Genomic DNA, 15489 nt, shown 5'->3' on the forward strand with positions numbered 1-15489 from the left:
TAACATTTATGTGAAAGAAAAATGTTTGGAAAGTTCAACAGATCCACCGCTCTATTCTGAAATCTATGATGTCCGAGGTATAAATTTTTGGAGTTATATAAAACTGTAAATCTTTACATAAAACTATAAGCCCACCAGTACTTTGGAAAAGTAGAACTACTACAATACAAACAGCTCAAAAACAACAGGCAACCTTGTATTCAGAAACTTTGTTTACTAAAGTTTTTAAGGTGGCTTATTTCAACATATTTTGGGCAGTTTATTTCAGATATTTTGAACCTGATCAGGCTTTATTTCAATCTCATGGGTTACTAATCAGTCAAATGGTCCCTTTTGCCTTTAAAGTACAGTGACTTACAAAGGATAGCCCTTTATTTCGGAAAGTTGTCCTTTTAAGATTTATTTTCTTGGTTTTGCCATTGAATTTTCTTTTGTAAAGCAAAAGGAAATAAACATAATTATTTTTTTATCCTTCTGAACCTCCCTTTTCAGGTTTATCTTTCTATTTTTCCCTCTCAAGAAAATACGATTCTGTGGGGAAATTTTTTATTTTTGCCCCCAATTCTCCTCAGCGCGTCTTAACTTTTATAGGTATATTTAATGGTAGCGAAGTTTTTACTTCACAGCAAGCTCAAATACCTTGAATTCGGTTCTCACCTCACAGAAAAATGCTCCACGTGGGAATGAGCAGAGAGCGTTGGCGAAAGCCAGGTGTATCCTATTAGGACATTAACGAGAAGGGTGGGACTAGCATTATTGGCCTTTTGCGTCCTATTAAGGCTGGCGAATAAAACGGAGAAGGGAGATAATACCGTAGCTTGTGAGGAGGCACGGCACGCCCATCTCTCCCTAGGCTTCATTGCCCAAGACGGTCGCTGAGTTAGCGGGAGTTTTTTTGAGATGGCCAGTAACGCGCGGTTGCCTTCTGTGCCATTGGCCATCACGGCGCGCTGGGGTTTGGTTGAAATGGGGAGCAGAAGACAAGCGAATCGGTGAGTTGTCGGGGCGACGGGGTGGTTTGTTCTGGGGGAAAAAAGCGAGGTTGGAAGAAGGAAGGCAGGGTTTGGGGGTGGGTTGCCCGCAAGTTGCCTAGTTTGGAGAAAAGTTATTTTTACCCAATTTGAACCCCCCCAATATGTTGGACTGGGGAAAGCGAAGTGTTGAGAGGGAGACTTGGGAATAAGATGGGTAAAGAAGTGGCAGAGGGTGGCTTTTCCATTTTTCTTCCAGCTGCACCTGGGTTTGAATTCTCAATTCCGCACGAGCGTTTGAGAAATACAACAGCAATCCTAGTTTGGTACACTGGAATGCGTGTAAAGCCGCTAGAAGGTGTTCCCTTCTTCTTACCATTTCTTTTCTCTGTTGGATTAAGTATCAAGGCAGCTCCTTTCCATGTCTACGCTAGGGACTTCCGCAAAGTGTGCGTATTTTTGTGAAGTGCCCCCCTTCCCCGAATACTACCTTGTAAAATATATTTATTATTTGGACTTATATGCCACCCAATTCCCAGAGGACTCTGCGCGGCTCACAGCCAAATACAGGTAAAAAAAGATATTTATTTATTTATATTTATTTTTGTTTGTTTTGTCAAGTACGTATTGGTGGTATACAAAGATATAATAATATTCATATACATGATGACACTAGTAAGAAAGAAACATTAGGACAGGGGACGGAAAGCATGCTGGTGCACTTCTGCAGGCCTCTTACTGACCTCTTAGGAAGCGGGAGAGGTCAACAGGGTAAAGTTTTGGGGGTTAGGTGATGCTACTACAGAGTCTGGTAGTGAGTTCCATGCATCAACTACTCCATTACTAAAGTCGTATTTCCTGCAGTCGGTTTTAGAGTGGTTTACTTTAAGTTTCTATCCGTTGTGTGCTCCTGTAGTTGTAGTTGAAGCTGAAGTAGTCGTTGACAGGAAGGACGTTGTAGTAGATGATTTTATGGGCTATGCTTAGGTCGTGTTTAAGGCAAAGTAGATGTGACAGAAAACTTGCTAAAAACAGTAATGAGCATCTAAAAATGGGCATGAGACCATTTAAAACAGTTAAAAACAACCATGTATTGAAGCACCTGTTTCCAAATATCCACACTTCGAGGCCTGGTTGGTGTGATGCTTGGAGAAGCCACCCTTTTCTTTGAAAACAATTGTCCCAGCCAAAAGGTGGGAAGGGGGGGTGGGTAGGGATAATAAAAAGGTGATCAATCCTATATTGTGTAAAATGAACAATAATTCCTGGGTTTTTTGTTGTTTTTTTAAATGTAGAAATGTGATAAGGAAGCTCTTTGTTGCATGGATGTACAGAAGTCTTAGAACATGTTTTGTCTGTTAAAAGGTGCTGTATTTTAAAATGGCAGCCTTCTTCACAGACTTAAGTGTAGAACACACAAATGTAGCCACAGAATGAGATGAAGTAGAATGGGGAGACTTATTTTATTATCCATCCTTCCGAGGTGGGTAAAATGAGGACCCGGATTGTGGGGGCAATAGCCTTGCTCTGTTTAAAAAGTGCTATTGCTAACATGTTGTAAGCCGCCCTGAGTCTAAGGAAAAGGGCGGCATAAAAATTGAATAAATAACATTAATGTACAGAAATTATGGTTAAAGGAGAACATATGTTGGAGATTGTTCTACAGAACTATGGGTGGATTGTATGCAACTATTCTGTGTATGGAGGTGTAGGGATTAGCACTTGAGTTATACACTACTCAAAAAAAATAAAGGCAACACTTAAAACAACACAATATAACTCCAAGTAAATCAAACTTCTGTGAAATCAAACTGTCCACTTAGGAAGCAACACTGATTGACAATCAATTTCACATGTCAGCACATTCAACTTTGAGAATATTTCATTTATTCAGTTCTAGGGTGTGTTTTTTGAGTGTTCTCTTTATTTTTTTGAACAGTGTATAATGTAAGGCCTATAGTTAGGCCTGTTTTACATAAATTCACACCATTCTCCCTACTAGCTTTACTACAACTAAAGTTAGAAATAACTGCTGAATCACCTAATGATCATTTGAAGCTGCTGTTAGCTGGGCTAAGTAAAGATGATTGCTTTAGCAATTAAATACCTACATGAAATTGAGGGCAATGATGAAAAATCATCTTGACTTGCATCTTGGTTTGACTAGAGTCATGCCAATTTCAAATTGCCAAGATTATTTCTGGAAGTTTGATAACTAGTATTGGAAGGAATGTGATCAAAGGAATTAATAATGATTCCTTAATAAGAACTGCAGTCCTACAGGGTCACAGAGCACTTCTGACTTATATTGCAACTGTTTTGCACAACAATACAGTGGTTTAAGGTGAGAATGAGCATGATGAGCTTAAGGATATCTTTTTTCCCTCCAGTATTAAAAGGACAGATTTCCAGAATGCTATACTTATTCTCAATTGCTAACTTAATGGGTGTGCTTAAAAGTTGAAACTATTGAGCTTTATCCCCTGCAGCTAATCAGAGAAAGATAATGAATTGCAAAGAGGAACATGGGACAAATATGATCCTTATCAATTATAGCATAGTTAAAACCATTATAGTTGTCCTTTTCTTTTCTGAGATTATTAATTATTTAATTTCTTCCAATTTCACATTGTTGTCAGTTCAGGGAAGTTTTGAGGCTTGACTGTTATCTGTCTCCTGCCTCATTCAGAAAGAGGTCAGTTACATGCATTGGTATACAAAATAATTAATTACATGCATTGGTATACAAAATAATGTTTGAAAAAAAGTCCAACTGAATGTTAAGGGGGGAAAACTAAAAGTACATTGGTGGTAGAATCAATTAACAATAAAAACTACATTATTATTATTATTATTATTATTATTATTATTATTATTAATTAGATTTGTATGCCGCCCCTCTCAGCAGACTCGGGGCGGCTCACAGCAATCATAAGAACAATATATAGTAACAAATCTAATATTAAAATCTAAAATAAACTTGTTTTGATTTGGAATCCTGCACCAATGGATGAATTAAATTAGCTAAATGGTTTTTATACAACTCTGCTTCTATATGTTCAGAGTCTACTTCTGTTTTTATTTTATCAGTGCAGATATACAGTAGTGGCCAAAATTGTGGAAACATTTTGGGGGAAAAGCAGTAGGTTTGAGGTTGGACACCTCTTTTTTTTTTTTTAGTAGTAGTAAAAATTATATCTCCTCTGTGCAGGTAACATTGGTTTTAGCCCAGTTTAGACTTTTCAACCTTTGGCCTTCTAGATATTAGGCCAAATTCCTGCAGTCTGTGCCAAACAGTCCTTGCACTCAATTTCACATTGCATTGTTCCATTTCATTTTGTATACAACCAAGTGATTATCTTCTGTCACATAGGCGCAGTCTCTTAATTCTTCTACCATAACTTCTTGTTCTGCACTTTTTCCTGCCTTTACCAGTGTGGTTTATAGTGACTGAGTCTCCTACCTCTTCAAGAACTTAGAAATGCCAGTTAAGTTTCTTGGTTAAGTTTCCACCAATTTTTCTTCTAAAACATCCCAACCAACTTGATAGTGATCACATAACACACTGACAAATGTCCTCATCTCAGCTTCAGAACATGACATCAAAACTGAATCCTACTGTGATCTGATTGGCTCATTGCCAAAACAAGATGACACCTGATTGGCTCTCTAAACATTCATGCTCATTGTCTTCAATAATAAGAAGGGAAGCTACCTGATATCAACCTAAGCAAGTTGTGCTTCCTTTTTCTGGTTATTTGGCTATATTTTTTTCATAGAATACAGATAATTGAACAACCTTTGTTGTATTGCATTCTTGATTAAATTATCTTTCCATTGATATAGTTTTATGGTACTACCTCAAAATAAAAGTTGGTGGTATTAGCCATCAAACCTTAAAAATTCCCACAATTTTGGCCACTACTGTAATACACCACAAAGGGCACAATTTTGCCGTATTTAGAATTTGTCTGAGCTTGGATGCTGAAAGGATTGAAATAGTTAGTACTTGAATGGGAGATTAGCGGGAAATCCTAAGGCTGATAGCTAGGTTAGGAAGTTGAAAAATATATTCAAAACAAGGAGCAGCATCCTACCTTCTCAACCTTGAAAACTTGAAAATGGATTTCAACTCCCAGAATTTCCCAACCAGCCAATAGCATTCTTAGCTGGGAAATTCTGGGAATTAAAGTCTTATACATCTTTAAATTTTTGAGATTGGCTAACACTGTTTATAGCATTGCTGGAAGTCATTGGCTGTTTAAGTCAACTCATAGACTTTTTAGTTTTGACTTCACAGAACATCTAACTAAATATATGCAGCTTGTCAAAATGCTAACTAGTACTAGATCTGTTTGGATTTTACAGTTGGGTGTTACTTCTTGCTGTCAATAGGTTTACGTGAACTGTGATTCTGTTTGCTAAAACTGCATTTCACCTTTGCCTTCTCCAATGGTTAAAAATAATGTTTACATGTTCTCTATTTCTATGGGGATTTTGTATATTATAATTTTATGGAATAGGTCATAAGGATTTATAGTACAAATATGCTGTATCTCAAACAACAATCAAGATTCTTCATAAAGCTTCTGTGGAAGTATGGATAGTCCTGTACTCTAATAACAAGGTTTTCTGTGCAGAACTGCATTTAGTCTGATGTTCTATTCCTGATCCACACAAAGAATGTGATTACTCATCTTAAGAAAGTACCAAAAATGTGCAGCATTACACCCTGCAAACCCCAACACATAGCCCTATAGAAATGGACTTGGTCATTATCCCTTTAGAAATGTCTTGGTCATTATCTCACGTTAGTCCTCTTTCTAAAACATTGGAAAATATTTCAAGAGACAGATAATAGAACAACATTTGGGAAGGGAAAACTAGTGGAACACATCATAAGGTTTGCAATTAATATAAAGAAACTATGCAGTCTAGAATGATAGATCAGAAAGTTCTTAACAAGTTACAGATGACCATACTGTATGGATTTTTTTAAAAATTGTAAGCCACCCAGAATGCATGTGAGATGCATGATGTAGAAATTTACTATTTACTACTCAATTGACTGTGGAATCTTTATTATAATGCCATCCTTTGACAATATTAAATTGGAGTTTCTACTAATAAATCCATTTCTATTGTCTTCATAGGGGTAACAGTGACGTTGTGCAGATTGCAAATGAAAGCTGCCAAGATACCATAATGGAGATGCAACTAAATTGTGAACTTGAAAGTGATGACTGTAACTCCAGGGGAGATCAAGCAAGTGAATCCAATAGCATTTCTGATTGGGTGGATCATAAAGCCAGTCCTCAGCTCAAGGTAAAGGAAGACGATCTGACACCTTTCTGTCCAAACATAAACAAAATAAGTCCTGAAACACTTTCCTGTCGTGTGGATTGCTCTGCAAAACTACTGTGTGGACAACAGGAAATATCTTCAAAAGGATTTCCCAAAACGTCAACTTACTGGCGGCAGCAAAATCCATCTACACCTGGGGTATATGTTCCTGCTAGAATAATTTATAATCCGGTTTCTCAAGATGAAGATATGGAATACCAGTGGTTTGACATTTCTAAGCATCTTCATGGACATCGAGAAGAAGAAGAAAATTTTATTATCCTTGTTGACTCAAATGAGGAGGAGAATACAGCACTTCAGTGGGGGAAAACTTTGCCTTGTCATTACCAGAAAGGTCATAAATCTTTGCAAGGTCTCACCAGGCTTCAAGAAGACAGGAAGATACACATGGCTAGGAATTCATATTGCTGCCCCTTTTGTGACAAGGAGTTTTTTCGTGCAGCTAATTTGCGAATGCACAAATTGACCCATAATGAAGAAAGACCACACAAGTGTCCGATATGTAACAAAGGATTCATTCGCACTGCTGATGTTTGGAGACATCTGCAAAGTTTTCACAAGGTAGAGCGCTCCAGTGTTGTTTTGGGAAATGCAAATGTAAAGAATCAATGGTGCACAGTGGAGAAAAATCAAGAGAACGAAGAGAATCCTAAACAATTGGAATCTGCCGCCAGCAATCTCAGAAAGGAAAGTTCAGAATCATGTATCTGCCCAGTATGTCACAAAGCTTTCCGCAAACCTAACTTGCTTTCCAAACACAAAGTGATACACCGACAAGAAAAGCCATACAAATGCAAAGAATGTGGCAAGGCCTTTGTCCAAATGACTAGATTAAGAAGGCATAACCTGACACATACTGGGGCACGTCCGTTCTCCTGTGAAAAATGTAACAACACATTTACGCGTTTAGGTTCATTACAGCGACATCAACGTATCCATACTGGAGAGAAGCCCTATCCTTGTTCCTATTGTGGCGTGTCCTTTATAGACTCGGGAACTCGGAAGAGGCACGAACAGATTCATAATGTCATCCAAATATAATGTAATGCCTTTGTGCTATGATTTGGAATTATGGAATTCTGGAAATTCTAACCCTAGTGCTAGTTCAGATATGCATCTTAATCTCATTTTTGGATGAGATTAAGGAATTGCCTGGTGAAATGAAGATAAAAGTACCAGAGTTATAAAATGGAAAATTATATATCTTTTTTATTATTAGATTTGTTCTATTGTTCTATTGCCTTTTTATTACTGTTGTGAGCCGCCCCGAGTCTTCGGAGAGGGGCGGCATACATATCTAATAAATTATTATTATTATTATTATTATTATTATTATTATTATTATTATCATTATTATTATTATTTGTATTACAACTGGATCTTTATTGTACAGTATATTTTTCTTATAGTTCTATTCAGTCCAGGGAAGGATGAAAATGAAGTGATATTTCAAGGGCTTTGAGTCTACATTTCCGCAATCCTAGTCCAACATTTTACATTAACAACACATTGTTTAAACACCTGGAAAATCTATAACAATTTTAAAAAAACTGACTATGTTTTCATTCCCCATTGTCAGGGGGGGGAATCAAATTCAACACATTAGCAGTCATTGCTGCCAATCAGGTTTTTAGGTAGTCTTTGAATTTACAGTGGTACTTCTACTTGCAAACTTAATTTGTTCTGTGACCAGGTTCTTAAGTTTGTAAGAAGAAGCAATTTTTCCCATAGGAATCAATGTAAACGCAAATAATGTGTGCGATTGAGGAAACCACAGGGAGGGTGGAGGCCCTGTTTCCTCCCAGGAGATTCCTAGAGAGACCCCATGGAGGCTTCTCCCCGCCTTTTCCGGTTACAGTTTTGGAGGCTCAGGTTTGTAAGTGGAAAATGGTTCTTGAGAAGAGATAAAAAAACCTTGAACACCCGTTTCTTATCTAGAAAAGTTCGTAAGTAGAGGCGTTTGTAGGTAGAGGTACCGCTGTACAGTGGAACCTCGACATACGAGCAGCTCTACTTACGAGCTACTCGAGATAAGAGCTGGGAGGGGAGCGACATTTTTGTTCGCCTCCCGAGCTCACATTCGGGATACGAGCGCCAAGGAGCTGTCTCCTGAAGCCGAACGCTTCAGGAGACAGCTCCTTGGCGCTCGTATCCCGCGTGTTTTAAAAGGTTGCAGCCGGCCTGGGGGGCTCGGGGTGCTGGCAAGCCCCCCAGGCTGGCTGCAACCTTTTAAAACACGCGCGCCGCTTCGCAGCTGTCTCCTGAAGCCGAACGCTAACTTCCGCGTTCGGCTTCAGGAGACAGCTGCGAAGCGGCGCGCGTGTTTTAAAATGTCACAGCCGGCCTGGGGGGCTCGGGGGGAAGCCCTCGAGCCCCCCAGGCCGGCTGCCACGTTTTAAAACACGCGCGCCGCTTCGCAGCTGTCTCCTGAAGCCGAACGCTAACTTCCACGTTCGGCGGCAGCGGGTTTTTTTGTTGTTGCACGGATTAATTGACTTTACATTGTTTCCTATGGGAAACAATGTTTCGTCATACGAGCGTTCCGACTTACGAGCCTCCTTCCGGAACCAATTAGTCTCGTAAGTCGGGGTTCTACTGTATAGCCATTTGGAAGTAGCCATTCAAAGTTACACATCACTGAAAAAAGTGACTTGCAACCAGTCCTTCACTTATGACCATCACAGTATCCCCTGGGCACATGATCCAAATTCATGCACTTAAAAACTGAAATGTATGATGGTTGTAGCCTCCCTGGGTCATATGGTCACCATCCATGACCTTCCCAGCCACTTCTGACAAGCAAAGTCAATGATGGAAGTCAAATATGTTTGACAATTCACCTAACTCAGTGTTTTTCAACCAGTGTGCCGTGGCACACTAGTGTGCCGCAAGACATGGTCAGGTGTGCCGCGAAGCTCAGAGAGAAAGCAAGAGAGAGAGAAAGAGAACAAGAGAAAGAAAGCAAGAGAGAGAGAGAAAGAAAGAAGGAAAGAGAGGGAGAGAAAGATAGAGGGAGGTAAGGAGGGAGAGAAACAGCAAAAAAAGAGGAAGGAAGGAAGAGAAAGAAGGATGGAGAGAGAGAAAGAAAGAGGAAGGGAGAGAGAATTTTTTTGTCCAAACTTTTTTTAGGGCCCCCCCCCCCGCCCCGCTCAATGTGCCCCAGGGTTTCGTAAATGCAAAAAATGTGCCGTGGCTCAAAAAAGGTTGAAAATCACTGACCTAACTGATACACACAAAAAACCCAATCTCTGATATAATTCATTTAAGAATTGCAAAAAGGTCATATAGTTGGACATGACTCATTAGTAGCTTCCTTGCTTAAAATTGGAAATTCATGTCCCAATTGTAGCTGTAAGAACTACCTGCATATTTCTTCTTGTATTCTTTGATATGTCAGCCAATCCGTATATTTGAAATATCCACATCTCTTGATATCTTCATAGATTCTACCTGGCCTGGAGGTAGCAGAGAACTTTTATATTTTTAAAACATAGAAATTATCTAGAGTCATAATTAAGAATTCTGTTCTTTTCAGTCCAAAAGATAGAAATCAAATTAAAAGCATATAAACTTATAGTATATTCCAATTCCTAAATCCATCACCATTATTATTGATCATTCTCCGAAGTATCCTGTATAGATGGGGTGTCAAATTCACAGCCCACAAGCCAGCACACTCACACATACACACACACACATACCAGGTTTAGTGAAGGAGAAAAAAAATTGTGATGTGTCAAGTGACAATGTGAGTTTGATACCCCTGCTGTACAGTATAAGGATGGCAATATTTTTCTTGTATTTCTCATTTTAAAATAATAAACTAATTCCATAATATTTAAATCAGCCTTCCACTGGTTTACTAGAATAATGTATTTCAGCTCATTATTTTAAGTTTGCATAAACCATATCAGTTTTGACAACTTACTTCAACTTCCTTTAAAAATGGTTCCTGAATTAAGATCTGTCATTAATTGCTCCTTAACTTCCTAAGTACTTTGAAACTTCAGAAGTAGAAATTGCAAGTTGACTGACTTGAAGAAATGTCAAGAAGTATTCTGAGTTAAATCAAGCATATATTGAAGTCGATTCCAGAACTAGACAGCAGATGGTGACTTTGTCCTTCCAATGATCAGAAATACTAATGAATGAAAAGCAAGCAAGCCTGCTGAAGTAAGAATATGCATAGAAATCAGATGCAATTCGTAATTACGTGACTCAAAAAGGGTTCTTCTCCTTGGATTTAAGAAAGAGGTGCACATTTTAACAGGAATCAAGGTCCTTATACCTGCAAAAAAAAGCAATTTGTTCTGTGTATGATACCTGAATTTTGAAATTTGCACACCCAAGATTGCAGCAAAGCTGAGGCAGCCAATGGGCCAGAACCTAAAGCAGATAAAGGCCCCTTCTTGCCTTTCTTTCCCCCCATTTTTTTCCCTAATGGGTCATCCTTTCCCTTCTCTCCCCCCCCCCCTTCATTTCCTGAGAAAAAAAGTTGCTCTATGCTGGACATTCACAGAGAATTTCTGACATCAGGCATGAGGAATTCATTTCTATTTTAATGTTTGGAATAAGTTAATTATTAAAAAAAATTAAGTTGTACCTCGAAATTACAGAACATGTTCCACCCAACCGCTTGGTACAATTATCCATCCTAGAGAAATGGACTAATCCAATTTGCCTTCTGTTTCCACCTCGCCTCACCCTTTACCAGATCTGTCCATAAAGATGTCAGAAAGAAGCAATGGCCTCTTCTCGGGGGTTGCAAATCTGAATTAGCTGTTGGATTTACACTGGTGTATTCAGGATATTCAGCAAGATCTGGGAAGTATTTTCTCTTGCCAGTAATAAGCCAAAGGGCCTTTGAAACTACAACCCACAACAATGTGTGGTGGGATCTAGTTTCCTAGTACTGCGGGCAAGGAAGGCTCTGTGTTTTTTGAAGTGTTTTTTTTTTAAGTAACTTCCTGGCAGCCTAAATTCTGGGCCAAGAAAAGTTGATTGAACAGAATAAATTGTTATAATTTCTGTTTCATGACTTATTTGGTTGTTTGTGTTTTTCACAGGGAGGTATATAATACTAACACTGTTGGTAGCTAATACATAATCAGGGCAATTGAGGATGTAAAAAGCTTCATTTGCACAAATGTCCTGTGCCTAATTTAAAATTTGGCTTATCTGTAGCATAGCATGTTGCGCAAGTCCAGCTCATGGCTCAGTACACAGCAAGAACCCAGGAAGTGCTAGGAACAAGAATAACATATTTTCAGATTGCAGCTGTTCTGCATTTTCCTGGTGCTTTTGCTCAACCATAAATTCTTTCTAAAGACAGAATATATACCCTGGATCATTGTGCTCTTACCAACCTTTAACGTTTGGGATACAGTACAAGAATTATATAACTTCTCTTGTGATGCATGCAGGTTTACAGATTGTGTGGTCCAAGGTTTGATTCTGATGGTTATGTTGACTTGAGCATTCAGATAGTGGAAGCCCAGCTGTAGCACTGCTGGTTGTTTTGCCCAGAAGGAGCAGATTGCAAGGACTTTGTGCATCCATCCCATTTATCTGATGGAGGTTGGGCCAAAACTGTACTTAGGCCTCTCTCCCCCTCCCCCACGTTTGAGGCAATTGGTTATGTTATGACTTTAATTGGACTATGTTGCTTGCTAAGCTAATAGAATACAACAAGGGCACCCTCCAAGAAAGCTCATCTGTTTTTGCTGATATTGTTTAGCTGAAAAGTAGGTGGGTTGGGGTGTCAGTTAAATGTTTCTGTGTACCTGTAAAGGTCTCATAGGTTTTAATTTATTAGTTTATTTAAACATACATACACATGTTTACCTGGAGGAAACCTTAATCAGATCTATCTATCCTTTCTTTCTTTCTTTCTTTCTTTCTTTCTTTCTTTCTTTCTTTCTTTCTTTCTTTCTTTCTTCTGTTTAAGGTGTCTTCCTTCCAGATAAGCATGCTTCAATCCAGACACCTTAGTAATATGTGCTGTCAGCCAAGTGGATTTTTGCTGGTTTACAGAAGACCCGCTATTCCATAAATTTATTTATTTTATTTATTTATTTATTTATTTATTAGATTTGTATGCCGCCCCTCTCCACAGACTCGGGGCGGCTAACAACAGTAAAAAGACAACGTAAACAAATCTAATGTTAAAAAATCTAAAAAACCCCAATTTAAGAAATCAGTCATACATACAGTCATACCATACATAAATTTTATATGCTTGGGGGAAGGGAATATTTCAATTCCCCCATGCCTGATGACAGAGGTGGGTTTTTAAGAGCTTATGAAAGGCAAGGAGGGTGGGGGCAACTCTGATATCTGGGGGGAGTTGGTTCCATAGGGTCGGGGCCGCCACAGAGAAGGCTCTTCCCCTAGGTCCCGCCAAACGACATTGTTTAGTCGATGGGACCCGGAGAAGGCCAACTCTCTGGGACCTAACTGGTTGCTGGGATTCGTGCGGCAGAAGGCGGTTCTGGAGGTATTCTGGTCCGATGCCATGAAGGGCTTTTTAGGTCATAACCAACACTTTGAATTGTGACCGGAAACCGATCGGCAACCAGTGCAGACTGCGGAGTGTTGGAGTAACACTAAAGTGCATTCTTAGAACAAAGTTTAAGATTCTTCGAGATCCATTCCTCCATGCCCTCAGATTAATTCATCATTCTCCTTTTCAGAATTAACCTCCTTTTTTTGTACTAGAAATAACAATTCAGACATACCATCATGGAGCAACTCTCTGATTTCCCCATGTCCTAAAATAGATTTATGGATTGCTTATTTATGGGCTTAGTTATTGCCCATCAAAGACCTGAAAAACATATCTTCAAGTCCTTTCTTATGACAAAGTAATTGCCTTGGGGCCAGGATGGTGGGAGATAATGCTCCAGGATGAAAGACTTACAATCAGATCTTTTGATTACCAATATTGGAGAAGGGAAGCTTTTCACTAGGGTCCCCCTCCCCCAGCTTTTGGGTCTTAATCAGGGTTAAAAGGGTTGATGGAAATTGGTCCTTGATTTGGAAGAGGGAGGAGGAAAAACATTTGGCTATAAGTCAGTAGAGGCCTTTTATGTAATCTCTTCATTTGTTCTTTGTGATGTCAGCATTATGGAATAAGCAATCAGATTGGTAAACTACTCTGAAGGGGGCAGGGTTCATGGTTACAAGTCAGCATTAATCTTTTGCCCATTATATAATCTAAAGATGAATATTGAACACTCAATAGGTGCCAAGACTGGACTGCAAGAGGGGGGGGGGAAGTAAAGTCAGCTGAATTATACTGCTGGGTCTTCTAGCATGCATTTTCTTCAAGCAACTTATATCCTGCAAAGATAACACCATCAGACAACAACATCTGCCTACCCCAGGTTCTTGGGGAAAAATTGATGGATGGATAAAAATGCCAACCATCATGCTGACTATGTGACTAATAATAACAACAATTGTGGAACGATATGGAAAATAGATTTTCATGCCTCGGTTTGAGTTGTATTTGGATTATTTATATACTTCCCATGCAGAGATGCAACAGAAATACTCATCTTCAGAGGCTGCCTGTTACGTTTGTCTCTGCATGAGTCACTGCTTTAAATCATTGCCATAAATATTTTCTGCATTAAAAATGAGACAGTTACTGAAATTTCTTTTTTAATTATTTTATTTTATTTTAGCAAGATAGAATAGAGCAGAATAGAATAGAATTCTTTATTGGCCAAGTGTGATCGGACACACAAGGAATTTGTCTTTGGTGCAGTGTACCTAGAATAAAACAGTGATTTTCAACCTTTTTTGAGCCGCGGCACATTTTTTACATTTACAAAATCCTGGGACACACCACCAACCAAAATGACACAAAATGACACCCTAAAACACTCTCCTCTCTTTTTCCATCCCTGTCTCCTCCCCACCCTTGTGTGTGTGTGTATACACATTCTTGAACCATTTCTAAAAACAGGTGAGGGCTAGGTTTTTTTCTCTCTTATTCTTTGGGTGCTTTTTGTCAAATGCTTTAAATCAAGAGTCACTTCTCTCTCTCTTTTGTTCGTCTCTCTTTCCTCTCATCCTCTGTCTCAATCATTTTCTCATTTCTCTTTTTTCCTCCCCTTTTTGCTCATTTCTCTCTCTCTCCCTGCCTTCCTCTCCTTTTCTCTCTCTCTCTTGCTTTCTTTCTCTCTCTCCCTTCCTCTCCTTTTCTCTCTCTCTCTCTCTCTCTTGCTTGCTTTCTTTCTCTCTCTCTTTCTCACTCTCACACTCTCAACAAAAAGTTGCAAGACCGGAACCTGAGCTTCCTTCTTCGCGGCACACCTGACCATGTCTCACGGCACACTGGTTGAAAAACACCGGAATAAAAGATACATTTGTCAAGAATCGTGAAGTACAACACTTAATGATTGTCACAGGGTACAAATAAGCAATCAGGAAACAATATTTATATAAATCGTAAGGGATACAAGCAACGAGTTACAGTCATACAGTCATAAGTGAGAAAACTAATAGTAATAGTAATGCAACCTAGAGAGAATAGTTTGACAGGTGAAGGAATTATTTGTTTAGCAGAGTGATGGTGTTCCGGGAAAAAACTTGTCTTGGTCTGCAGTGCTCTATAGCATTGTTTTGAGGATAGGAATGGAAACAATTTATGTCCAGGATGTGAGGAGTCAGTAAATATTTTCGTGTCCCTCTTTTTGATTCATGCAATATACAGGTCCTCAATGGAAGGCAGGTTGGCAGTAATTGTTTTTTCTACAGTTCTGATTATCCTCTGAAGACTGTGTCTGCAGTTAGTCACGAAAAGGGCAAAGAACTATATAGGCCACTGAGAAACAATCTCTATACTTCTTACATAACTCCTCAGTCTGGTGCCTTAAATTTCAGGAGGCATTGTCAATATTTATATTCAGCAATATCTCCATATTTCAGATTTCCTTTGTCAGCAATGAAGATGACATGCCTCTTTTAACTAATAGAATGATAACACTCTTTGTAAAATAAAATAAAATATGAGATTCTTAGAATTCTGCATCTAATGTCATAGGTTGCACTTTTTTGGTGCTTTTTTAAAATCAACACAAATACTCCTTATAATCTTGCCCCATTCCCTTTTAGTCTTTTAGCAAACAGGAACAGTTTTGAATTC

At 38.8% G+C, this 15489-nt stretch overlaps 1 protein-coding gene across 2 annotated transcripts; it reads left to right on the forward strand.

The window, feature by feature from the left end:
• Positions 1-772: 772 nt before the first annotated feature.
• ZNF648 (zinc finger protein 648) lies at positions 773-7655 on the forward strand. 2 transcript variants are annotated; one of them, XM_070749001.1, is made up of 2 exons: positions 773-992; positions 6125-7655. In XM_070749001.1, exons 1-2 carry the CDS (start codon positions 901-903, stop codon positions 7374-7376), a joined length of 1344 nt encoding a protein of 447 aa, XP_070605102.1. In that variant the 5' UTR covers positions 773-900; the 3' UTR covers positions 7377-7655. The 2 variants fall into 2 exon arrangements, with proteins under 2 accessions (XP_070605102.1, XP_070605101.1); XM_070749000.1 differs by lacking the exon at positions 773-992 and adding an exon at positions 1378-1541.
• The last annotated feature ends 7834 nt before the right edge of the window (positions 7656-15489 follow it).

This window comes from Erythrolamprus reginae, chromosome 3 (assembly GCF_031021105.1).
Source record: "Erythrolamprus reginae isolate rEryReg1 chromosome 3, rEryReg1.hap1, whole genome shotgun sequence".
In the NCBI taxonomy this organism is placed as follows: domain Eukaryota; kingdom Metazoa; phylum Chordata; class Lepidosauria; order Squamata; family Dipsadidae; genus Erythrolamprus; species Erythrolamprus reginae.

Bases quoted from the DNA above. Each gene is read 5' to 3' on its own strand.
- ZNF648 (XM_070749000.1), top strand. From the start codon at position 1,393: ATGTCTACGCTAGGGACTTCCGCAAAGTGTGCGTATTTTTGTGAAGTG. The intron at 1,542-6,124 runs GTAAAAAAAGAT...TTGTCTTCATAG, and splicing joins CGGCTCACAGCCAAATACAG to GGGTAACAGTGACGTTGTGC.